General features: G+C 41.0%; 1 protein-coding gene across 7 annotated transcripts in view; it reads left to right on the top strand.

The window, feature by feature from the left end:
* Positions 1-26,178, top strand: part of SGCG (sarcoglycan gamma) — a 152,609-nt gene that overhangs the window by 57,461 nt on the left and 68,970 nt on the right. For all 7 annotated transcript variants that reach the window (XM_047864029.1, XM_047864024.1, XM_047864076.1 and 4 more), the window contains one exon: positions 25,269-25,370. In XM_047864029.1, coding sequence (XP_047719985.1) covers positions 25,269-25,370 — 102 coding nt within the window. The remainder of the gene's footprint in view (positions 1-25,268; positions 25,371-26,178) is intronic.

Here is a 26,178-nt window from a genome sequence, read left to right on the forward strand (position 1 = left end):
TTTCTTTGGGTGAACACCCAGTACTGGAACTGCTAGATCGTATGGTGGGTCTGTTTGCAATTTTTTGAGGAAACTCCATACTGTTTTCCACAGGGGCTGCACAATTTTGCATTCCCCCCAGCAGTGCATGAGGGTTCCTTTTGCTCTACACCCTTGCCAACACTGTTGTTTCCTGTGTTGTCGATTTTAGCCACTCTGACCGGCGTGAGGTGGTATCTCAGTGTGGTTTTGATTCGTATTTCCCTGCTGAGGAGTGACGTTGAGCATCTTTTCATGTGTCTGTTGGCCATCTGGATGTCTTCTTTAGAAAAACGTCTGCTCGTCTCTTCTGCCCGTTTTGTGATCGGATTGTTTGTTTTTCAGTGTTGAGTTGCATAAGTTATTTACATACCTTGGATATTAACCCCTTATTTTGATGAAGTCCCAATAGTTTTGCTTTTGTTTCCCTTGCTTTGGGAGTCATGTCTAAAAGAACTTTTTCTTTAAAAAAAATTTTTAAGGTTGATTTTTGAGAGACAGACAGAGACAGAGAGTGAGCAGGGGAGGGACAGAGAGAGAGAGGGAGACACAGAATCCGAAGCAGGCTCCAGGCTCCAGGCTCCGAGCTGTCAGCACAGAGCCCGACGCGGGGCTCGAACTCACAAACCGTTACATCATGACCTGAACCGAAGTCTGGATGCTTAACTGAGCCACTCAGGCGTCCCCTTAGTGATATTTTCTAACGCCTCCATTTGTTAACTATGGCATTTTATAAACTCTGAAAATCTGAAGAAAATTTATCGGCACTCACTGCATATGAAAACTTGAATACGTTGTTCTCTCAATGGCTTGTTTTCTTCATCTCTAAAATACTTGATGAATACTGGATGATACGTAAGTCCTTCCTGATGTAAACTTTGATGATGCTTTCTCAGGTGCTTTCCTCGTGGATTTTCAATAAGTACTGTTGTCTCATTTTGGCGGATCAAGACTCGTGATCTTGCTTTCCTTGCTTTGGATGGGTAGCGAATGTTGAATATGGCACACCAGCTCCATGGCAATCTAGACTGTGTTCGATTATGTATGAAAAGCTAATGAAGACAATCCCTACGATGGATTTGTATGGTTAAATATCTTTTTTTTCAAAGTACCTGGTTTATGCTTGTGGTCGGCAGAATTGTAAGAAGGCTCCCATGACCTCCAGCCCTGGTGTCGTGTTCTGTATAATCCCCTCCCCTTGACTGTGGGCAGGACCTGTGATTTGCTTCTAGGACCTGTGATTTCAATCGAATATGGCAGAAGTGGTGGAATTAAGTCACATTATGTAGCAAAGGCAAAGGCACTTTGCAGATACGATTAATGGCCCAAATCAGTGATTTTGAGTTAGTGAGGAGAGACATTATCCTGGGGAGGCCTGACTCAATCAGGTAAATGGCCTTAAAAGAAAGCCCTCTCGTGGGAGATTCTCCCGCTGGCCTTGAAGGCCTGAGCTGGCATGTTGAGAGGGTCTGTGAGGGGCCCCGTGGCGAGGACGAGGGGCAGCCACTAGGGGCTGAGAGTGGCCCCTGGCAGCATGGGGACCTTGTTCCCTCTCCTGCAAGGAACTGAATGCTACCAACAGCCCCACAGCTTGGAGGGGAACCCCAAGTCCAGAAAGGAACCCCGCCTAGCTGATCCCTCAGCCGCAATTGTGTGAGACCCTGAGCAGCGCCCAGAATCCTGACCCAGGGAAACTGAGACAGAAGAAACACACAGTGTTTTCAGCTGCTACGTTCCCGATAGTTTGTTACATAGCAGTAGACAGTGAATACAGTGTTATCCAGGATTCAGAGTGTTTCATTTCTCTTTTGCTAGATATTGACAACCGGAAAGAAAACCGAGAGAAAAACTCTAAAAGTACCTAAATGAATTTTCCTGATGATTTATATTCGTAACCACTTATTATTGAGGACATATTTAATTTTTGACTCTTTGTGTTGCTGGACATTGATATTTCTTAAGTAACTGAGGACATAAGAAAAAGATAAGAATATTTGAGCCTAATCTAATACTGTGCCTTTGAACCATTTACTACCTGAGAAATTCTTTATTCAGCAAGTAAATTTATTTCTTTTTGAAAATACTTTATTAGGTATCCTCAGTTTTTCACTTTAATAACAAAAATGTTCTTATATGCATTATTAGGATAGATTGATTATTTCATTATAATCGAGGAAATCACCAAATATATGTATTGGTATATTATTATCGTGAAAAGAGCTTATATTTAAGAGTCTCTTTTTTATTTGAATAACTCCTAACTGATGCACACAGATTGCACAGTCCGTTTATTCCCATCAACTCAGTTCATCCTCACAATTACCCTATGAATATGACTTTGACTGACTACACCATTATATATTTTATTTTGGTGATTTCAGCGATCGGCGTACTTAACAAATACCAGTTTCCATGAAAATCAGGAACACCTAAGCCAGGTCTCCAGAGGTCTTCTGCACCCAGTTAGAAGGTAGTAAGTACTATGAAGACGGTGTCCTCGGATTCGGGGTCCTCACACCGTGTCCCAAGGAGCCCTAGTGGGATCTTAGGGGACCCAGGAAATACCACTTTTTCCCCAGCCAAGTTCAGAACCAGTGAAAAGGAGAAAAGGGAGTCAGGTAGGGACAGCTCAAAATAACATCTGTATTACTGATAAAAGCCAAGTGCAGGGTACAGTTTGGACCTGCCCAAACATCTTGTCCCTCAGAATTAGAGGAGTTACCCAGCAAGTCACAGATAGCATGGGAAACTGCAGACACCCCTCTAAGGGCAGGGACCTGACCACTGTGCCACACTTCCGATCTGCCTCACTGTACTGACAGCAAACTGGAAATCTCAGGGCAGGTAGATCCTCAGGGACGGAGGAGCTGAGCCAATGGACTGCTTCTTCTCCCAACTCACCAGCCCTGCAGGGCGCTCCTCCCGGCCTGGGGTGCAGAGAGGGGCCAAAGTGTTTCTCTGATGGCAGGGCCCTCCTGTGTACCCCACTTCAGTGGCCCAATGTTGACTTTTCAGACTGCCAGAGAGGGGAAATCAGTCAGGATGTAAGTTAGAAATTGGGGGACCCGAAATGTTCAGGAAAGGGGAGCCCGTCCAGCCACCCTGGAGACCTGGTGATCCCTGACCCTGGTCACCCCAGCCTGCCTCTTCAGCTGGAGCAGTCTGAGATGAGGAGGTGACTCCATTGCGTACATCCAATCCTGTTATGGAAAATCAATGAGCGGATTCCCTTCCCATTGAGCCCAAAACCACATTAGCTCTTAAAATTCTGCGGATAGTTCTCTTTCGACTCAGTGCTTCTGCACACGTTATTCCCTCTACCTAGAACAGCGACACGCGCGCGCACACACACACACACACACACACACACACACAGAGTCTCAGCTCAAAGGGATGTTCCTTGACCATCCCCATCCACAGGCTAAGACAGGGTCCTCCTATCCTTCTATTTTCTAGGACTCCGATTTGTTTCCCCCGACACAGCACACATCATAATTTGAATTTGTATACGTCTTTCTGTGGTTGTTTAATGTCTGCTCTCCCACTAGGATCATGTCCGTTAAGCCCAGTAGACTCAACATCTAGCATCTAGCATAAAATCAACACTCCCTAAATATTTCTTGCATACGTAACTGATCGAACGACTGAATGAGAGTATTTTCCTTATTTCCTTCGATTAAATTGTCGTTCTGTATTTTTAGCAAGGGAATAGAGAAGGAGCCAAGGCAACCCAGAATAGGCAAAGGCGATAGAAGATCAGGATAATCCGGTTGCTAAAGTGCAGATTAGGGAGGAGGCTGGAGGGTAACATCACACGGGAATGAGGGCTGTCCCGCTCAGTGTGCGTGACAGTTCCTGGAAAGGTTACTAGAGATAGATCTTGTGAAGCCACTTCCCAAAAGATGCTGGTTAATGGCGTCTAGAGTGGGGCTCAGGGTTCTCCCAGGGACCTGAGTCCAGGTTGTAGACCAGGTTTGGGAACACATTGCCTTAGGGTCATCTAGAGTTCAGACTACTTTCAGGTAATACAGTGTTACTTACGTGGTGTCACTTGTCCAGATTTCACGTTGTTTCCTAAAGCCTATCATTCTTAATGGTTGACGCCGAGACGTGTCGTAATGTAGAAGCATTCTGTTCCTTAACTGATGGAATGAAAATAGAAGGAGGAATACGCCTGAATGGGATCATGCGGAGCAAGACATCGCACTTTGTCTAAAGAGCTGTCGACTCATCACCCGTATCTCAGCCCTGGTCTTCCTGGCAAATACGTCGAATAGCATTTATCAAATAGAATTCATTCAAAAAGAAAAGATGACGCATAAGCTGTTGAAATGGAAAGAATCCTTATCTGTGTCAGGCCTTGCTCATTTATTGAAGAGATCAAGTTCAGTCCAAACAAAAGTTGCTTGTCCGAAAATACTTTCTGCTAGAGTATTTCAGTATTTGACAAATGTTTACGTTAGATTGGGCAGAGATTTTATTTAAAAATATCTTACTGGGCACCCAGGTGGCTCAGTCAGTTCAGCGTCTGACCCTTGGTTTTGGCTCAGGTCACGATCCCAAGGTTATAAGATGAAGCCCCATGTTGGGCTCTGTGCAGGCGGCGTTAGGATTCTCTCTCCCTCTCTCTCTCTGCCCCTGCCCTGTGCATGCTTGCTTTCTCTCTCTTTCTCTCTAAACACAAATAAGTGTTTAAAATATATATCTTACTTACTTCAGTAGCTGAGTGAAAAAAAGAATTTCTATCATATGTTCAGTTACTGATACGACAGTATATATTTTTTTTAATTAATTTATTTTTATTTTTATTTTTTTTTAATATGTGAAATTTATTGTCACGACAGTATATTTTAAGATGCCTCTTTTCAGTGACAAGACTTTGCCCACGGAAATCACTGGGGGGGGGGGGGCAGGCACCCACAGGTCCCCCGGGCCCCACCAGGTCTGCAGGTGACGTTGTGCTCAGCCTGGCCGTTTGTTTGCCAAAAGCAGTGTGGTCTCTGCCCACAAGAAAACAGCAGGTGTAAGGGTGAAGGCAGTGACATTTCATGTGGCCCGTAGATCGTGGAAGAGTTTTCCACTTCTTCGCTGTACCTGTCTACCATGGTGACATCTCCCTCCGCCTCACAGAGTTTTACCCTCTGACTCCCGCCTACCTTTACAGAGACCCGTGCTCGTGGGGCGAGAGCAGGTGGCCTCCTGTTCTCCGTCCCTGCCTTCCAGAGCCTGGCCTCCTGGTCGTTCCATCGTCAGGGAGCCCTTGTTGGCTCCTGGCACCCCCTCCCTCTTTCCCACTCATTTTTCACACCAACGGAAATTCGGATTAAAAGGAAACCATGACGCGGTGGCCTTTTCAAGCAGCACCTTGACGTTTTCTCAAATTATTTACAGCTCTCTGAAAAGAATTACACGACATCGGTGCTTACCAGTCTAAAAAGCAAATTGAAATGTGTGATTTGTGTCTTAGTCATAATCCAGTGGGATTGATCCAGAGGTCACAGACAGTAAGAACGCGTACTAACTTAATGGCATTTTCTTTCTAAGAAGACAAGCTATTAGCGAGCCGGGGTGGAGGGGAGGAAGATACAGCTAGAGCTGGTCCGACTACACAGGAATTTCACTGATACCACAGTGACACAAGTCCCATTGTCACCGGTGTCTAGAGATGTGCATAGCACTGTAGTTTTCATTTTTATCTCAAGGACATTCCTTCAGTTTTCCTTTTTATTCTAACTTTTCCATGAGTGACTTAAGCATATTTTAACGATTGGGAAATAAAGAAAGCAAGAGCACCCAGTCTCACAAGCCTTAGGTTCTTGCCACGCCTGGTGGCAGTCAGTCATCCGCTTACCCCGGGCCCCAGATCCACGTTCCCGTCATGGGGAGTATCCCAGCACAGTAAATGTGCTCTAGATGCAAATGGATCCACATGCTTCCCTTTCCCACTAATGATGTAAGACTGATAATGCCTTTGGGCAAATAGTTTGTTTTTTTTCTCATGAATGCTAATGAAGAGAATATCTTGTAATTAATAAACCCACCTAGTCTCACTCACTTCTTGAAGTGTTACTTGCTTAAAAAAGAACAAAAGCCCAATTTTTACCAGTACTGGAAGATGGAAAGAACATTAGCTTAGGAGCCAGACTGGATAAGAATCTTGGTTTTAATTAGGATTATGTTCATCTGTGATTTTCTGATGGTGCACACGCACACAGTACTGTTTGCAAGTATTTGTGTGTGTGTGTGTGTGTGTGTGTGTGTGTGTTTCAATATAATTTATTGTCAAGTCAGCTGACATACAATGTATACAGTGTGCTCTTGGCTTTGGGAGTAGATTCCCATGATTCATCACTTACAAACAGCGCCCAGTGCTCATCCCAACAAGTGCCCTCCTCACCCACTTTCCCCTCTCCCCCACCCCCCATCAAACCTCAGTTTGTTTTTTGTATTTAAGGGTCTCCTGTGGTTTGCCTCCCTCTCCATTTGAAACTATTTTTTCCCCTTCCCCTCCCCCATGGTCTTCATTAAGTTTCTCAAATTCCGCATATGAGTGAAAACATATGATCTCTGTCTTTTTTGCCTGCCTTATTTCACTTAGCATAATACCCTCCGGTTCCATCCATGTTGTTACAAATGGCGAGATTTCATGCTTTCTCATTGCCAGGTAGTGTTCCATTGTATATATAAACCTCTTTTTTAAATTTTAATATTTATTATTTTTGAGAGAGAAACAGAGAGCAAGCAGGGGAGGGGCAGAGAGAGAATAGACACAGAATCCAAAGCAGGCTCCAGGCTCTGAGCCGTCAGCACAGAGCCCGACGCGGGGCTCAAGCTCACGAACCATGAGATCATGACCTGAGCCAAAGTTGGACGCTCAACTGACTGAGCCACCCAGGGACCCCTAAACCACATCTTCTTTATCCATTCATCAGTTGGTGGACATTTGGGCTTTTTCCATAATTTGGCTATTGTTGATAGTGCTGCTATAAACACTGGGGTGCATGTGCCCCTATGGATCAGCACTGCTGTGTCCTTTGGATAAATTCCTAGTAGTGCAATTGCTGGGTCGTAGGGTAGTTCTATTTTCAGTTGTTTGCTATTATTTATGATACTTAAATGCTTGGTTTAAATGTGGCACAAAATTACGAAATCCTTGGACCAAAGTGTTTTTTACTTTATTCTGTGTTGAGCACAAAATGAATGTCATCCCGTTAAACTTCTCGCTGTAAAAATATGGGGAAAGTCACACTCAGACAATATTATCATTCCATGGGTCAAATATGGGTCTGAGCATGGACGATGTGGTTGATATTAGTACAAAGAGCAGGGGGTTAAAACCATCACTGAAACAAAGGTCTGTGTGGTCAGTAGTCACCTTTGCGATAGAGCCACAATGCTTGGACTGTATGTGACTGTCAGATGTGAAAGTCCGACCAATTTCAGACATTCTGTCTACAGAGTTTGAGATAACAGAATTTCAAGGATGACTATACTCAAAAAAAAAAAAATGAGACACAGAGAGGGGGACCATTTATCTACTGTGTCTTAAGAATTAATAGGAGACTTTTCAGCATCCTCCTCCATAGCAATCTTTCTATGACAAAGTTCATTATTGCCATTCCATTAAGAACCCTTTAAAAGTGAACTTGAGTCTTTCTTATCTTTCTGTCTTGGCCCAGATTGAGTCCCACACGCTCCGAGAAATAGTCTCCAGTTTCTCTATTAATCATGCCTCGTTCTGAACTCTCAAAGTTGTCTGTACTACTGGTATATTTTTTCACGTCAGAGAAACTTTCTGAGGGGCCAGTAGAGGTTTTTGTTCTGTTTTATTTTAATTCCCAGTATCACAGTGCCTTGTGCCTTGGAATTTAGGTCCCCAGTAAATACTTGCCGCTCCTAAAAAAGGAGAAGAAATGAAAGATGATTTTCGCACATGTGTATGAAATTAGCGACGACCAAGAAAAAAACGGCACAAATTCAGTACTAGGTTGATTACACAAAATTACTATAGGATTTGCCAATGGGTGGGTGGATGCAAAACTACGAATCAGAAATTTGCTCATCTATTATGTATTTTGTTCATAGACTCTGATACTGAGTGGACCATGACATTCGCTCACAAATTCTCAATTTCTTTGCAAACGCACTTGGATAAATAATGTGTGTCCTTAAAGTTGTTTCCCCAAATTCTCTGAGATGTCAGCGTGGTGGTATAACATTGACTTCTCTTCGTATCCAAATGTCCAGGTGAGTGGTAGCAAAAGCATCTGATCTCTAGGACACTTCCCAGCTGTGAGTTGTATAAAACAATAGGGACTGATTGATTTGCTGTAGACTCCTCCTGTTGGCCAGCCTGGTACTCTGACTTTAATCCCCAAATCTATACTGCTTGAATCACCTGGTCTGAGTATTCCCACACTACTGGTAATATATGGAGAAGCACATTCAGATATTCTGGAAATTTGGTTTTAATGCCAGGATAGTAGAAAACGATGATGGTTATGATGATAAATAACTTTGTGTAGTGCTTTAGAACGTATAAAGCACTTTCAAGTGTATACAGCATTATAAACATATCCATATATAACGTCTCTGTATAATGCCACCTTTTCCAAATAGCAAATTAAGGAACTACCATTCAGAGTATTCCTTTTTTTTTTTTTTATTTTTTTTTTTTCAACGTTTATTCATTTTTTTTTGGGACAGAGAGAGACAGAGCACGAACGGGGGAGGGGCAGAGAGAGAGGGAGACACAGAATCGGAAACAGGCTCCAGGCTCTGAGCCTTCAGCCCAGAGCCTGACGCGGGGCTCGAACTCCCGGACCGCGAGATCGTGACCTGGCTGAAGTCGGACGCTTAACCGACTGCGCCACCCAGGCGCCCCCAGAGTATTCCTGATATGAGCAGTTTTAACTAGATTTCTCTCCCCAAACACCCGGTTTTATGAACACCATTTATAGAATGATCTGTTTTTTGCTTTTGACAACTTTTACTACTTTTAATGTTTGTGAATTTTGTATGCAGTTTTGAAAGAAAGAAGACTTGAGAAAGAAACAAGAAATTACTCCTAACAGAACTATCTAAAAAATTTTTTTAACATTTATTTATTTTTGAGAGACAGAGAGAGACAAAGCATGAGCGGGGCAAGGGCAGAGAGAGAGGGAGACCCAGAATCCGAAGCAGGCTCCGGGCCCTGAGCTGTCAGCACAGAGCCCGACGCGGGGCTCGAGCTCACGAACCGTGAGATCGTGACCTGAGCCGATGTCGGCTGCTCAACCAACTGAGCCACCTAGGTGCCCCCGATTTTTAAAAAACCTTTTAACATTTATTTATTTTTGAGATAGACAAAGCATGAGGGGAGAGAAGCAGAGAGAGAGAGGGACCCTAACGGAACTATCTAGATATAGCTTGGTATATTTTCATAATGCTTCCTTTATCATATAATAGGCAGCTATGAAGAGAATCTGCTTTAGAGCTATATGCTTCCTCTACCTGTTTATGGCTTCTTTTGACAATGTGTTAGGACCCAATTTTCATTATGATAAGCTTATTATTGTTTTTACATATAGATAAGAGGGCAAAGTCATTCCTCCTTCCTTTTAACTTTCCAGGTGTCCTTAGCACTATGACCTGATTATTCTTGTCTTTGCAGTATATGGTGAATAATTTCAAACATAGAGCCTGCAAATACAAAATTCTCCATGAAGTTGTGTGTCATCTTTACAAAGTACCACGCTGATCTTTTCTCATGTTTACAGTAGTGTTATCTATGCTACTCGGTGAACACACCATCCAGTCATTCTTGGCTCTTTGATGTTCCTTCATTTTCTTCTTGTCTCTCAAACCGCTCTGCTCTTACGGTGGCTTCTCTCCTGTTTCCTTCCCTGGGTCGTTTTATTAACTCTACGAGGTAGAAGAGAAGCCAGTCTATGTGTTTTTTCCTAATACCGTATCTATGCCACCACATACGAGGCACCGCTCCATAAACATAGGTGTTCCTTAACTTGAAGTGTCAGAAATTTAAAAATTGTCTGAGATCACCGGGTGAGAAGATAAGAATTAGAATTTGCATCCATTTCATTTCATTTGAAATCCGCCCTTTTTTCACTGCACCACACACATGGGCTATCGTAGATGGCGGTAATAAAAAGAAATAGTTGACCAGCATACTTCCCCTAACATGATAGCGAATATTTACCCGAACCAGCAGCCAGAAACATACTTGATACTGAAACTCTAGAGGCATTTCTGTTGAAGCCAAAAACAAGAGAAGTGTATTACTGTATGCTACCCTTTTATTTTTTGAAATATTGTCAGTACAGCAAGGCAATCTGTTAAATAAGGCATTGAAATAGTTAAACAGCAGATGATTTGAGGGAAAAGAATTACTTGCAAATTATTACCATGTTGTCTTATAAAATCCAGAAGAATTAAATGCAAAACCCCTGAAACAAATACGAAAGTTTGATATGTTGAGTAATAAAATGAGGTACAAAATGTAGTGTCTAACACCCACTCATATTTTAGTCCAAACTAGTTAGAAAATGAACTAGAAGAATCACACTTCATATTGCAATAATGACACAAGTCCACAAGACTCTCAATTTGCGGGAATATATTTTCCCGACAGTCCCGAAAGGAACCCTGAGTAAAAGGGTCTGCACAGCACAGGATGAAAAGACTTCATATTAGCTTTATTCATGACAAAGAATAACAAGGGAAAGCTTGCTCTAGCAAATACCAGAACATTCCATAAAACTAGAATGATCTGGCGCCTGGGTGGCTCCGTCGGTTAAGCATCCGACTTCCGCTCAGGTGATGGTCTCGCAGCTCTGTGAGTTCGAGCCCCGCATCAGGCTCTCTGCTGTCAGCACGGAACCCGCTTCAGATCCTCTCTCTGCCCTTCGCCTGCTCGCACTCTCGTTCTATCTCAAAAGTCAATAAACATTAAAAAAAAACCCGTCCAAATCATGTGGCTCATAAACACCAAAAAGACCCATGGAACATAAAGAGATTTTAGAGACAGAATATAAATTAGTAAATTCAGTACAATTATAATCTCACTTTTCTAAAGCTTATGCTTAATTAAAATGTTTCTGAAATACAAGTAAGCTCCATAATTTTAATGTAATAATGTAAATAATGTAATAAATTAAAACATTAAAAATTATGTAACTTCTTTGTGACGTTAATAATTATAAATTGATAAACTGGTAAGCTGATAAATATAAAAACTGATAACTGATAAGTATAAACTGATAAATATATAAACTGATAAAAAATTAAAACTTGTTTGATGGGAAAGGGTGGTAAACGCAAATACATCCTACTAACTTCAAAATCATTGTCAGGCAGTAACCAATATTTTGCCGTACACTGGGATAACTTTGCTGCTTAAACAAAGGTAGAGCATATCATACCTATTTGTCTTTATTTCCTTGTGAAAGATTCTGTGCTGCCTCTATTGTACAAATATGCCAATACATTTGAATAATGTAAGTTGAGGGGGGGAAGGTGCATTGCTTCGTGAGTCTATGGAAAACTTAGGGAAACTACCCTGCATTTAAGTTTTGCGGTGATATAGTGGGAAAATTATGAGCCAAAAGAATATGTATGTTGTACTGCCAGAGTATTTGTATATTGTATATTTTCCTTTATAGGTTTTTATTAGGTGGCATTTTGTAGTTTGGATCATTCCTTGGATTGCTTTTAATGTCAAAATGAAATTATCCATTTTTCATCAGAAGACAACTTTACTAGCAAATAAGTTTTTTTTCCAGGGGGTTTTTGCTTTTGTATAACTGTAATAATATTAAAGGGATTTTTCTTCTAGGAGAGGATATATTTTTAACTTGTTTTGGAAGTCAATAGAAGGTATAATTCAGTTGAAATTAAATTTGCTTCTATAGCAAGTTGCTGGGAAACATCAATTTCATTAAATGAAGTATACCCAGAACTGGTTTCCATATATATTTCTAGAGACTCTCAAAGTTTTACTGTTGACGAGTCAGCTGATCAACTTGACCAAACTTTATCCTTTCTTATGCTGAGCCAAAATGAAAATTCATTATCCAGTCTTCTGCATGGTTTAGAAGAAATAAACATCAAAACTTCCTAAGATATAAAGCATTGAGAAATGAGTCTCTTTATGGGTATTTGAAAACAGACAAGACAATCACTGATTATTCTGAGACTATTCCCCAAGGACATCTTTACACAAAATATGCTCACTTTAATTTCTCATTAAATTCTAGGAACCCCTTGCCCACAATATGAAAAATCAGGATCACGATAAAATTGAGAGAAAATTGTATACAAATCATACCACTGAAGAATAAATTTATGTCTGTCCTTGATCTGTTGCAGTGCTTTAGAATATAGTCAGATAAAATAACTGTAAACATTCATTCGTGAAATAATTCTTCCTGTTTCTAAGGGAAAAAAATCCTTATGAACTAGAAAAACTCACATTTTTTTGATGCCTAAAGTTTTTACTAGCAGCCTAGCAAGGAAGAAAAGTTGCGTAGAGAACTCCCAGAAGTGATTTAAAAAACCCAAAAACCTGAGGTAAACAAATAATAGTTATGAGAATAATTAAAGGAGCCTCAGTTTGATTTTATATCACCTCTCAAGTGTCGGCATGAAGTTTATGAAAGCACGACAAGGCTAAAAACTTTAAAATCACTACAACATCCCCCCAAATGCCAAATTTCTTACTACACACCATGGGTCATCCTAAACGTGCAAATTCTGAAGTAATACCAATTATCAACCTGTTCGTTTTTTAAATGTATGCTGAGCAGCTAACGTAAGGTAACATGGATCTCGCGGTTGCAAAGGCCAATCAGTGAACCCATTGTTGGGTCCTGCTGTGTGTAGGGTGGTAGCCCCCACAATACAGGCCGGGTTTACAAAGCTCTCAGTGCAGTAGAGGTCTAGATACATGTAACATAATGGGATAAGGTTTCTATGAGAGATGTGATCAAACTTTTGTAGAAATCCAGAAGAAGGAGTTATGGTGGCCTGAGGAGATCAGAAAAGCTTCAACAGGACTCCGATCATTTGGGGATGCAATACAAGGATGAAGAAAGATTGTTGAGTGAGAAGTGTATTGTCACGAAGATGTAAGGTTCGAAGGAGAAGGGCAGGAGATAAACCTGTAGAAATAGGGACCATGTATAAGAGCCTTGTATGCCCGTAGGTCACTTGTGTGGTATTGTGTACACCAGTTTTTAAAGAGGGAGAGTAAACGTTAGGTTAGTGTTTTAAGAACTTATCTGGAGAACACTAAGGAGGGGTGCTCACGTGTAAGAGGATGTGTGTGAGGGTTTAACATATATTCAGTATTTACATGGTGCCAAGCATGCAACTCCAAGAAACGCGGGCCTTTCACAAAGAAGCCTAGGAGGACGTTGTTGAGAAAAAGTGCCAAAGGAACAGTCGAAGCCAAAAGATAAACCAAACTGCCCGAAGCCTCAAGGGAAGGTGGAGTGCGAAGAATTATGGATTGGCCAACAGTCCCAAATGCTACAAGAATTTTCCAGTAGAATGAGAATTGAGAAGGGGCGTTGGATTTTTTAATAACAAGGTTATTGGGGAGAGCAATTTCAGTAGAACGGTGATGGTGGAAGCCACGTTGTCATGGGCCAAAGACCGAGTGGGACTTGAGGCAGTGTGAATTGAATGTGGACTCTGACAGAATGTGACTCATGCGTGGTGGGTACATTCAGCTTTTTTTTTTTTAATTTTTTTTTCAACGTTTATTTATTTTTGGGACAGAGAGAGACAGAGCTTGAACGGGGGAGGGGCAGAGAGAGAGGGAGACACAGAATCGGAAACAGGCTCCAGGCTCTAAGCCATCATCCCAGAGCCCGACGCGGGGCTCGAACTCACAGACCGCGAGATCATGACCTGGCTGAAGTCGGACGCTTAACCGACTGCGCCACCCAGGCGCCCCTGCATTCAGCTTTAATGGAAGCTGCCGGTGTTGAGGACGGATTGCGCCAACTCCCACCAGGACGTGAGAGTTCCAGAGCCTCCACATCCACTGCTTGCCACTGACTCTTGACATTTTCTATAATTTTTTCAGCTTTATTGAAGTAGAGTTGACAAAATTGAAAGAGATTTGAGGCGTACCACATGATGATATGATAGACACACACATTGCGAAAGGACTTCCCTCAGGGAGTTCACACATCCATCACCTCCCATATTTACCTTTTGTGTGTGAGGGAGAATAAGTTCTACTCTATTAGCAAATTTAAACTACCCAAAACAGTGGTATCAGCTATAGTCACCATGTTGTTACACAATAGATCCTGAGACTCCATTCAGGTCTTTTAACTGAATGTCTGTACCTTTTTACCAACCTTTTCCTACTTCTCCCCACCCTACCCCACCCCACCCCCAGCCCCTGGCAACCACTTTTCTATCTGTTTCCATGAATTTGATTTCCCCCCTCTTTAGATTTCACATAAAGTTATACTATGCAGTATTTGCCTTTCTCTGTATGACCATTTCACCTAGCATAAGACCCTCCGTGTTCATCCAGGTTGTCACAAAAGACAGGATTTCCCTCTTTTTTTAAGGCTAAATAATATTCCATTGTCATTGTATACCACATGAGAATAATGTATAATCTGCTGCTGTTGGGCTGAATGTTTATCTGGTCTAACGTACAGTTTCACCACCCTGTTTCCTTAGTGATTTTCTGTCTGAGTGATGTATCCATTGTTGAAAGTGGAATATTGAAGTTTCCTGCTATTACTGTATTACTCTCTATTTCTCCCTTCAGTTCTTATACTCAAATGTTGGGTGCATATTTTGTGGCGTTACATTCTCTTGATGAATTGACCCTCTTAGCATTCTATAATGACCTTCTTCATCTCTTGCTATAGTCCTTGGTTTATAGTCTGTTTTTTCTGATATAAGAATAGCTACCCTTGATTCCTGTTGGTTTCCATTTTCATGGAATATCTTTTTCCATCACTTTCAGTCTATATGTGTCTGTAGAGATGAAATCAGTCTCTTATAGGCAGCATGTAGTTGACTCTTGTTTGGTTTTATTGTGTTATCTAGCCACCCTGTGTCTTTTGAGTGGAAAATTTAGTCCATTTACATTTCAAGTAATTTTTGGTAGGTATGAACTTATGACTGTCATTTTGTTGATTGTTTTCTGGTTGTTTTGTAATTCCTTGGTTCCCTTCTTCAAGTCTTGTTTCCTTCCTTTGTGATTTGATGATTTTTACATAGTGTTCTGCTTATGTTCTTTTCCCTTTATCTTTTGTGAATCTACTATAGGCCTTGGCTTTGGTTACCATAAGGCTTACATAAAACGCTCATAGTTATAACAGTCTATTATTTTTTTAAGAAATAAAAGAGTTTTATTACAGCCCAAGTTAAAGACAGCTGCCTGGGATACACAATCTTTACAAAGAAGAGAGTGCTCTAGGGAAGGAACATTAGGTGCAGAGTTACATATGTTTTTTACATCAAGAGTTACAAGTCAACTTGATAAAGGACATCCAGAAAGTTACAGGTTTTATCTTATTTTTTAAAATTTTAGGGGCGCCTGGGTGGCGCAGTCGGTTAAGCGTCCGACTTCAGCCAGGTCACGATCTCGCGGTCCGTGAGTTCGAGCCCCGCATCAGGCTCTGGGCTGATGGCTCAGAGCCTGGAGCCTGTTTCCGATTCTGTGTCTCCCTCTCTCTCTGCCCCTCCCCCCGTTCATGCTCTGTCTCTCTCTGTCCCAAAAAGAAATAAACGTTAAAAAAAAAAGTTTAAAATTTTAATTCCAATACAGTTAACACACAGTGTTGTATTAGTTTCAGGTGTAAAATATGGTGATTCAAAAATTCCATACATCCCCCAGCGTTTATCACAGAAGTGCACTCCTTAATCCCTATCATCTATTTCACCCATCTCAGAACCCACCTTCCCTCTAGTAACCATCAGTTTGTTCTCCATAGTCAAGAGAATGTTTCTTGGTTTGTGTGTGTGTGTGTGTCTCTCTCTGTTTTTACACTGACTCATTGTTTTAGTTTTCAAATTCCACATATGAATGAAATCATATGGTATTTGTCTTTATCTGACTTATTTCACTTAGCATCATACTCTCTCACTCCATTTGTATTATTGCAAGTGGCAAGATTTCTCTATTTTTGTGGCTGAATAATATTCCATTGTATATACATACCACATCTCTTTTATCCATTCATCTATCGATGGACACTTGGGCTGCTTCCATAATTTGGCTATTGTAAATAATGCTGCTGTAAACATAGGGGTTCATGAATCACTTTGAATTAGTGCTTTTGCATTTTGTGGGTAAATACCCAGTAGTATGATTACTAGATCCCAGGGTAGTTCTATTTTTAATGTTTTAAGGAATCTCCATACCATTTTCCACAGTGGCTGCCCCAGTGTGCATTCAGCAAACTATCAGCAGTGAAAGTAAGTTCCTTTTTATCCACATCCTTACCAACACTTGTTGTTTCTTGTGTTTTTTATTTTAGCCACTCTGACAAGTGTAAGGTGGTATCTCATTATAGTTTTGATTTGTATTTCCTTCAAGGTGAGTGCTGTTGAGCATCCTTTCATGTGTCTGTTGACCATCTGGACGTCTTCTTTGGAGAAATGTCTGTCCATATCTTCTGCCCTTTTTTAAGTTGGGTTATTTGTTTTTTGGGTGTTGAGTTGTATCAGTTCTTCATATATTTTGGATACTAACTCTTTATTGGATATGTCATTTCCAAATATCTTCTCCCATTCAGCAGGTTGACTTTTAGTCTTGTTGATTGTTTCCCTCTCCATGAAGAAGTGGTTTTTCTTTTTATTTAGGTGCAGTCCCAGTAGTTTATTTTTTACTTTATTTTCCTTGCCTTAGGAGACATATCTAGAAATGTTGCCATGGCCAATGTCAGAGACATTACTGCTTGTGCTCTCTTCTAGGATTTTTGTGGTTTCAGATCTCACATTTAGGTTGTTAATCCATTTTAAATTTATTTTTGTGTATGGTGGGAGAAGGTAGTCCAGTTTCATTGGAGTTTTCAGCCTTACACCCCATTCTCCAAAGAAAGGAGAGAGGCTGGAAATGATTGATCATGCCTACATAAGGAAGCCCTCCATAAATCCCAGTCGTAAGGGATAAGGGGAGCTTCTAGATTAGCAAACATATCCACACCAGGAGAGTGATATACCCCAACTCCATGGAGACAAATCCAAAGGTCCCTGCACGTGGGATTTTCCCAGACCATGCCCTATATAGCTCTTTGTCTGGCTGTATATCTGTGTCCTATACCATATTTTTTAATATACTGGTAATTATAAGTTTTTCCTTGAGTTTTGTGACCTGTTTAGCAATTTAATCAAACCCAAGGAGGGGACCATTGGAACCTCCAATAAAGAGCTGGTTGGTCAGAAGCACAGGTGATAACCTTGGCTTATGACTGGCATCTAAAAGCGGTTGGGTGGGACTGAGCCCTTAGTCTGTGGAATTTGGTGATGTCTCTGGGAAGATATGTCTGAATTGAATTGAATTCTTGGACACTCTGCTGGGATATGAGGATTTATAGTTGCGGGGAAAACTTCCACTCATTTATTTGGTGACCAGAAATGTCAGAAATGAAGTGTCTATGTGAGGAACAGGATCCTCAACAGGAAGGAAAGACATAGTAGGGGAGAACTGAGTTTTTCCTACAGAGGAAGGAAAAAAAAAACCCAAGTGTTTCCTTACCATACCCAGCTGGCCTTTAGAAAATGTTGAATGGGGCAGTGCTGATCGGAGAAGGAAAGCGGAGGGTAATCTATTTCCTACAAGAAGGGAAAGTTATCAAAGGTAGTTATGTGAAACCAAATTAATGTAGTAAATTCAAAAGGATATGTAAGTTAATTAAACTTTAAGAGATGAAAGGAAATCAGAGAAGCCTGCAGAACTATCAAATATTTTGCAGTTTTTGACCTCCAGAATGAAGAAAGCCAACAACAATAGGAAATTGACCAGATGAATTTAGGGTTCCAGGGAAAGTTAACTAGATCGTGTTCTACTTGAGTTCGAGCTGTGAATGCTAAGCTTGCAACTAAGAAAATGATGATTAAGGGCCAGAGAAGCACCCCATCTGCGAGCTCCAGCTTTGGGAAGATGAAAAGTGGGGAAGGGTTTGTGCCACAGGTAAAGGTTAAAGTCATGGATGGGAAGAATTTGAGTCATGACACTGTTCTTGTTACATGGAAGGGGTTTGCACTGAGAGTTCATTCACCCTTCTGGCGTTCTGTGTAAATTGCCTAAGGATTCAACCAAGGCATCATCCTGCAGGGACTGCTCTCCCTGCCCCCTGCTATTGCCCAGAAGTGTTGAGCCCACTCTGAACGAGTGGTGGGAGCAGAACAGAGTCAAAATCTGGCACTTGGTTGATTTTTGCCAAAACAATGAATGAGTCACGATACAGTCACATTATGATTGACAGCAGCTGATGCACCAAAGGAAGGAAAGCCAGAGATGAGATGTCCCATACACATGAAACTGACAGTGTGGTGCAATGTAGGATCTAAGTGACCTCGAGCTTTATCAGCTTAACTGATGTTTTTCTGGACACGGATCGTTTAACAGCTCAACAACCACGTGCTGAGCGCTTTTGTGCATCAGATATTAAACGAAGAGTTGAGAATAGATGTGGTTCATCCCTGCTCACAAGAAGTATCCTGGCTAATCTGTTGCTACAAAACATGTTAGTCTAAAAACAAATGGCTTAAAACAAAAGCTATTTTATCGTAACTTTTGATTTTGTAGGTCAGAAAATGGGGCAGGGCTCAGCTAGGCAATTCTGCCCGCCACCACCCCTCATGTCAATTGAGGTCACTCAGATATAATTAGCTGGTATTAGGGCTGGTTTGGAGGGTTTGGGATGACTTCATTCACATATCTGGTGCCAGTGCAGGGATGGCTGGAAAGCTGGGCTCAGCTGAAACTGACAACTGGAGAGTCTGCCCTTGGTCTCCCCAGCATGTGATCTCAAGGTCCCTGGACTTCTTACATGGTAAGACTAGTCAGGACTTCTAAAGTATTCCAGTAGGCCTGAGCAGAAGCCTCAAGACTTCTTTTGATGTCATACCTGCTGGTAGGCCAGATTCATGGGCAGAAGATTATACTCTACCTCTCGGAGGAATAACCAATATTTTGTGCAGAAACAAACAGGCTCTTATATTAGTAATGATATAAGTGCTACTACAGAGTTATGCACAAGGTGCTGTGGACAGGGAGAACTGAAACGTAGGATTAGTAAGAATTAGCTGTATAAATTAAAATAAGAAAGTTATTCGTCAACTCCATGAGCAAACACACGGATGCCGAAAGAGCGTGCTGCCACTCCTATGATACAAGGGAGTAGAAGTGAGGGAACCATAACGCCATCAGCAAGAGTCAGGAGAGACTGAGGGATCCAGAGCAAGTCTGTTCCACCTCAAGGGTCAAGAACGGACCTGGTGCCCAGAGCCTATGGCCACACGGCTCCAGACCCTCTCCTCATAAACAGGAGTCAGTGGGGAGCAGCAGGCACTCACCTCTTAATGCCCCTCCCCTTCCCGGATTTCCCTCCACCATCGGCCTCCAGTGCGCTGCAGATGAGGCCCAACTCCCTTTCATCCCCATCGATGTTGGTCACCATAGGAAACCCTCGCCTCCCCACTGCTCATCTCTTCCACTCAAAGGCTCTGAGGTTCTGCTCACGCACTGTCCTCTCCTACCCTCATCCTTCCCCAACTCTGGGAACCCTCTGTTCGACCCTCTGGAATTCAGGACTTCCATCAGCATGACGAATGTCTTACTTGGCCCATCACTTTAAGCACTCATTAAAGGGCCAGGCTTCTTCCCTGTAAAATGACTGTTTTCCCATTTGCAGGTATAACTATTTGGTAAGGAGATAGGTTTAAACTATGTAAAGACACTGTTTTCGTCAACCCTTCCATTCATTTGTTTATTTTTGCATGTCTGTATGGACTCATGATTTCTAATTCTATTCAGTGCGCTCTCATAATCCATTGCTGCCATTTCTTTCAGTGCTTATATTCAGTCTGATTTGGCCTCTGGGAGCCCCTTTTAGCCGGCTTTTCTGCCTTTTGGTCTATCCTCAATATTCTCTGTGCCCTTTCTTGTCTACCCGCACAGGATCTTCCAGGCTCATCATGCTCTTTGCTTACTCTGGCCCTGAAATTAGCTGTCTCTCCAAGGAGCTCTAATCCCTCTTAGTGTGGAATGGTATTTAGAACCTGAGATTCAAGTGTCAGACGCGCTCATTGTGGTCAGTGTGCTGCTAGCCCAGAGCCACTCAGAGGACATGTAACTAACACCTGCGTGCACGCATGCAGATGCACACACACACACACACACACACTTTTATATGAACATTTCTCTACCTATCCATCTACATGTGGAACACCATGGGTTCATACAAATGTTTAACTTCAGTGCAACAATATGGGGATTAACCTGATTTTCTCTCTTTTTGTATTTGTACCTCCCTTCCGTGACAATGAGGAACTTAGCTCCCTTGTTCTTTCATCTACTTATAAACTCAATCCCTTGCATGTTTCCACCCTCGTACCTCTGCCACCACCCTCTCCCCATTGCACTTGAGCTGGACACACTTCCCCGGGGGAGCTTCGCCACTGAGGGGTTCTATTCACCCTTCTGGGACCTGACACCCAATGCTCGGTCACGCCTCTTCGTAGAAGCCCTCTTCACCCAGCTGGGGCATTTTATTTAACAAGAACACTTGGCCTTAATGGAATCGTACACCTTGTGTGTTCTTAAAACCATAGTGTTCTTACAGGGCTTTGCTATGGGTGTCAGAGCTCAAGGGGCCCGATGATTGTCAGGTCATGAGAGATAGTACTCAATAACCAGAGTGACTTTTCTTAGAGAAAAATAAGATAGTATAAATCCATCAGAATACTTCATTAATTTAAATGACTATGAACATTAAACTCTATTAATAAATATTTTCAAGTTATGTTTTTATAAGATCATCTATAATGTCCTTACAAGAGACATAAAAGAAAAAAATGAGAGAGTTTGAAAATAAAAGAAGGAAAAAGGATAAGCCAGAACAATATGGACTAAATAGAAGCTGGTGTGAGATAAAAATAGTATCATTTATAATGGCACCAAGACACATGAAGTATTTATGTAAAAATCAAGCAAAATATGAATAAGATTTATATGCTGAGAACTACAAAACAATGATGAAAGAAATTTTTATGATTCAATGGGGAAATAGTGTTCGAACATTGGAAGACTCAATATTTTTAAGATGTTAGTTCTTCCCAAATTCATACTTATATTCAATACATTTCTAGTCAAAAACCCAGCAGAAATGTTTGTAGAATAGATAAGCTGATTCTAAAACTTATATTTAAAGGCAAAATGCTAGGATAAAGTTAGAAAGAAAGACAAAAAATGTATATGATTCCACTTACTTTAGGCAAAAGTAAAAGTACTTCTTGATTTATAGAATCAAGAAGTAGAATAGGAGTTACCAGGGGCTGGGGGAGTGGGGAATAGGGAGCTGGGTTTAATGTGCACAGAGTTTCAGTTGGAAAGGATGAAAAAATTATGGAGAAGGATGGTGGTGATTGTGCGACGATATGAAGGTACTTAATACCACTGTACTATGCAATTAAAGATGGCTAAAATGGTAAATGTTATTAAGTATACTTTATCATAATAAAGATTTTTTTAAATTATTCGAATTGCCAAAATAATTTTGAACTCCCACTGGGTGATTTCAAACCTGACGGTAGGGTTAGAGTAATCAATACAGTATAGTAAGTACAGACACATAAGTCAACAGAACAGAATAGACAATCCAGAAATATAACCACATGTGGTTAATTTTTGACAAAAGTACAAAAGTAATTCAGTAGAGAAGGGATACAATTATCACCGTATGGTGCTGGAATAATTGAATATCCACCCATATGCAAAATAATCTTCATGTATGCCCCACACCATACACAAAAGTTAACTAAAAACTGGTCAGAGACCTAAATGTGTAATTTAAAACTATAAAAATTCTAGAAGAAAACATAGGAGAAAATATGTCCTTGGTTTAGGGAAAGTTGTCACATAAAATATCAAAAGCATAATCATAAGAGAAAAGTGATAAATTAAACTTCTTGAAAATTGAAAACTTTTGCTCTGCAAAAGACACCAGTCAAGGAATAAAAAGCCACAGACTTGGTAAGAATATTTGCAAATACATATCGACAAAGATGTGGATAGTAAAAAGCCCACTGAAAAACACTTACTATCATTAGTCATTAGGAAAATACAAATTAAAACCACAATATGATACCATCACGCTCCTATTAGAATGAAAAATAGTACTGACAGTACTAAGTGCTGACAAGAATACAGTGCAACCAGAATACTCATATATTGCTTATGGGAATGCAAAATGGTACAACCGTCTTGGAAAACTGAACAGTTTGGCGGTTTCTTGTTTCTTATAAGGTTAACCATAAACCTACTGTACAACGCAGCAAATCCCCAGGCGTTTGCTCATCAGAAATGACCACTATGTGCACACAGAAGCCCTTTATTCGTAATCATCAGAGCAAGCTAAATGTCTTTCAACTGACACATGTATAAACAAACCATGGAATATTCTCCAGTGGAATAGTCTGCCTCTCTAAAAAGAAACAAACTCCTGATACACACAAAAGCATGGATGACTGCCAGACGCTTTATCCTAGGGAAAGAAGGCAGTCTGAAAAGGCTACATACTGTATGATTCCATTTAGATGACATTCTGGAAAGGGCAAGACTATTGGAACAGGAAGCAGTGGTTGCCAAGGAGTGGGGGTTGGCTGTGACTGCGGGGGGGCATTGTTTATCATCTCCAGAACTGTTGTGTACCTTCACGGTGTTGGTGTGTTGTACTTTGATTGTGAAACCTGGCAAAAATATTCACTAAAAAAGGTGAATTTTATTATTTGTGAGTTGTAGCTCAACATACCTGAGTTAAAAAAAAAAAAACAAACGAAAATAGGCATATTGTTTTGTTTTCAGACATTGAGTAGCGATGGATTGTTTGTAGAGGTTTGTAATTCATTTTGTTAAAACCATAGAATATGGGCTGAGGTCATCTCATGTCAATTTCCTCATTTTTCAATGAATGAAAAAGCCAGAGGAGGAAATGACACATGACAAAGAACAATCACCTTTTGCGATGTGATTATATAAATAAGCTGCTTCAGAGGCTGGGATCCGCATTACTTTTTTGTTGTTTTCTGCCGATGTAGCGAAACAGAGTCCAGAAAAACTCCTGGCATCTGTTCGGTTGAACCCAGAAATCCACAGCAGATTTTCAGATTTGAATGTACAATGCTGGAACCTCACTTTGGCTAATTCTAGGACCAAAAGTTCCTGATGCAGTTGTCTGCTAAAAATTGGTTTATTATACACACATGATGGATCTTACAACATTGCTCATGTTGGCTTCATTTCATAAACTGTGTCTTACAACTGCACGGTTACATTTTGTGAGAAGTTGTACCATAGTGGCTGTCAACTTTTTAGATTTGGAGCCCCGCCTCCAAAGCTACACACTCAGTCACAAATGTAAGAGTGACTCGGGAGAGCTTCTCTGCCTGTGGTGTCGGTTGACCCAAGCCCAGCGGCACTGGGGGACTTCCATTGATCACAGTGCAAAATCCACTGCTCCCACACCCACGTTTGGGAAGAGGGCCATAATGGTGGCTCACAGACAGCTAGCCAGGCCGAATGATTCCAGACTGAATCTGGTTCTTGTTAACAGGGCTTATCAGTCAGTGGAGTTCTTGAGAAGAGAAGTCTGTGGCATCAGTTCAGAGTAACAGATCTCTGTCCCGGAAGTCACCTCTCACTGTATAAAATTGTGCTTAATGTCATTGTTCCATTTTATCTGACCATTCTACTCTCCCTTTTTAAAATCTAACTCTAGACTCAGAAGAGAGGGGAGATCAGAATTCAGTTTGTTGTATTTAGGTGTTACCAAACTTTCGAAAGGGAAGGAGAGATGGAGAATTGTATATACGGGTCTAGAGCTTAGGAGAGAAAATGTAAACTGCAGATAAAAACAGGTGAGAATTTCCACACTGAGATGGTACTGGGAGCTGAGGGTGTGGTCAGAGAAGGACAGGACGGGGCCTTCCTGTGGACAGGAAGGGGCCGGACTGCTGAAGAAGCCAGCAGTCCAGGGCTGGGCAGAGGAGGATGAATGTATATGGAGGCCAAGGAGAGAAGCTAAGAGAGCCTGGTGTCCTGGAAACCGAGTGAGGATAGGGTACCAATGAGAAAGAGGTCCAGTGTTAAATGCTGCTGAGAAAGCAAAGGGAATGAAGTTTAAAAATGTCCACGAGATTTAATAGCATGATGGTCACTGGTGATCTCCATAGTTAAGTCTTCTATCCTTTGTGGGCGTTTTTCATGATGAAAAATTCTTTGAGAACAGACCCTTTGAATAGAGCTTCACGTCCTCCTATATGGTTTTGTGCTTAAGAAATGGCCACCGAACAGTTGCTATATTGTAAACTTACCTGATACACATGAAACCTCAAGAAGGTGTCATGGTGGCGGGGGGGGACCTGGGTGGTTCAGTCAGTTGAGTGTCCGACTTCAGCTCGGGTCATGATCTCACAGCTGATGAGTTCAAGCCCTGCGTCAGGCTCTGTGCTGACGGCTCAGAGCCTGGACCCTGCTTTGGATTCTCTCTCTCTCTCTCTCTCTCTCTCTCTCTCTCTCTGAAAAATTAAAAAATAATAAAAACATTAAAAAAATTTTTTTTCAATGGTACCATGGGGGTGGGGGTGGTGGAACTGTTGTGTACCCTGATTGTATCAGTGGCTACACGTGTTAAAACTCATAGAATGGTACACCTCAAAACAGCCCATTTTATTACATTTTAATTTAAAAAAACAGTTTTAAATAGTAATGGTAAGAGTCTTTTTCTTACATGGTGGCGACTCTCGGGTGTTTATTGTGAAGTGACTCTTTCAATCTCATACGTATTTCCTAAATAGTCCTTTGTATTACGCAAGGGTTAATGAAATATTGACAATTTAATAAAAACAACTAAGGTTTTAAGCAAAGTAAGAGAAATCCAGAGAAGTGCCAATAGAAGATTTATGAAAACGCATCTATAATTTTAGCTGATACTAAAAGAAGTGAAAAGGAAAGCAAAAACAAAATCTCTGTTGTCTCGTCTTTTTAACAGACAGGAATGGGTCACTTGCGTGTTACAAAGGATGGTCTTCGCCTGGAAGGGGAGTCAGAATTTTTATTCCCATTGTACGCCAAGGAAATACACTCCAGAGTGGTAAGAAAGTGATGAAACATGTAAATATGTTGTGTTTTATGAAAAATTAATAATCGTTAAGCATAGAAATTCAGCTATTTCGGAAGAGAGTTCTTAGAACGTATATATGTACACGCGTTCATGTTACACGCTTTATAAAAGCTTGGTAGAAGGTTGTAAAACTTATTTCCGATATTACATTATAAAAAGATGCCATTTTCATGTGCTTCAGCTCTGAACTCGGTGGCCTCAGAAATTTAAACCATAATTAAAAACGTTTGGTAATTAAAACCTTTATCAAAGGCAATCTAAACCTCTTTCCATTAGTGCAGGTAATTTAAAGACACTTTTCTCAAGGCATTTAAAATTATCTGAGAAGTTTAGAAAGAAATTAGTTTCATTGTAGCATGTTCTGTACTAATTACACTAATTATAGATTATGGTCCTGTGGGATTCTCCACAAGTAGATTAAACATATCTGTTAAATAATTGTGTGACTTTAAAAATAAATCTGCCTCCGTATTATCTTCATTTACCTCCATGAAATTTGTAACAAATAGAGCCAAGCGTGAAACACAGTCAAATAGCTTTTGTAATATGTTCTATTTTTCTTCATGTGATGCTATGGACTTCGTAGTAAAGGTAAACCTTTCGCTAAATTATTGGTTGGGTGTCATCTCAATGAAATGTTGAGACTTCACCCAACTGTAACCTACTTGTTGGATGAAGAGTGTACTCTTCGTTTTCCTCCTGTGTTTATACATGTGAAAGGAGGTGTCAGTACCTCCTACATGCTGAGGCTCTTCGAGTGACTCTAGGGCAGTTGGAA

This window comes from Prionailurus viverrinus, chromosome A1 (assembly GCF_022837055.1).
Source record: "Prionailurus viverrinus isolate Anna chromosome A1, UM_Priviv_1.0, whole genome shotgun sequence".
Taxonomy (NCBI): Eukaryota; Metazoa; Chordata; class Mammalia; order Carnivora; family Felidae; genus Prionailurus; species Prionailurus viverrinus.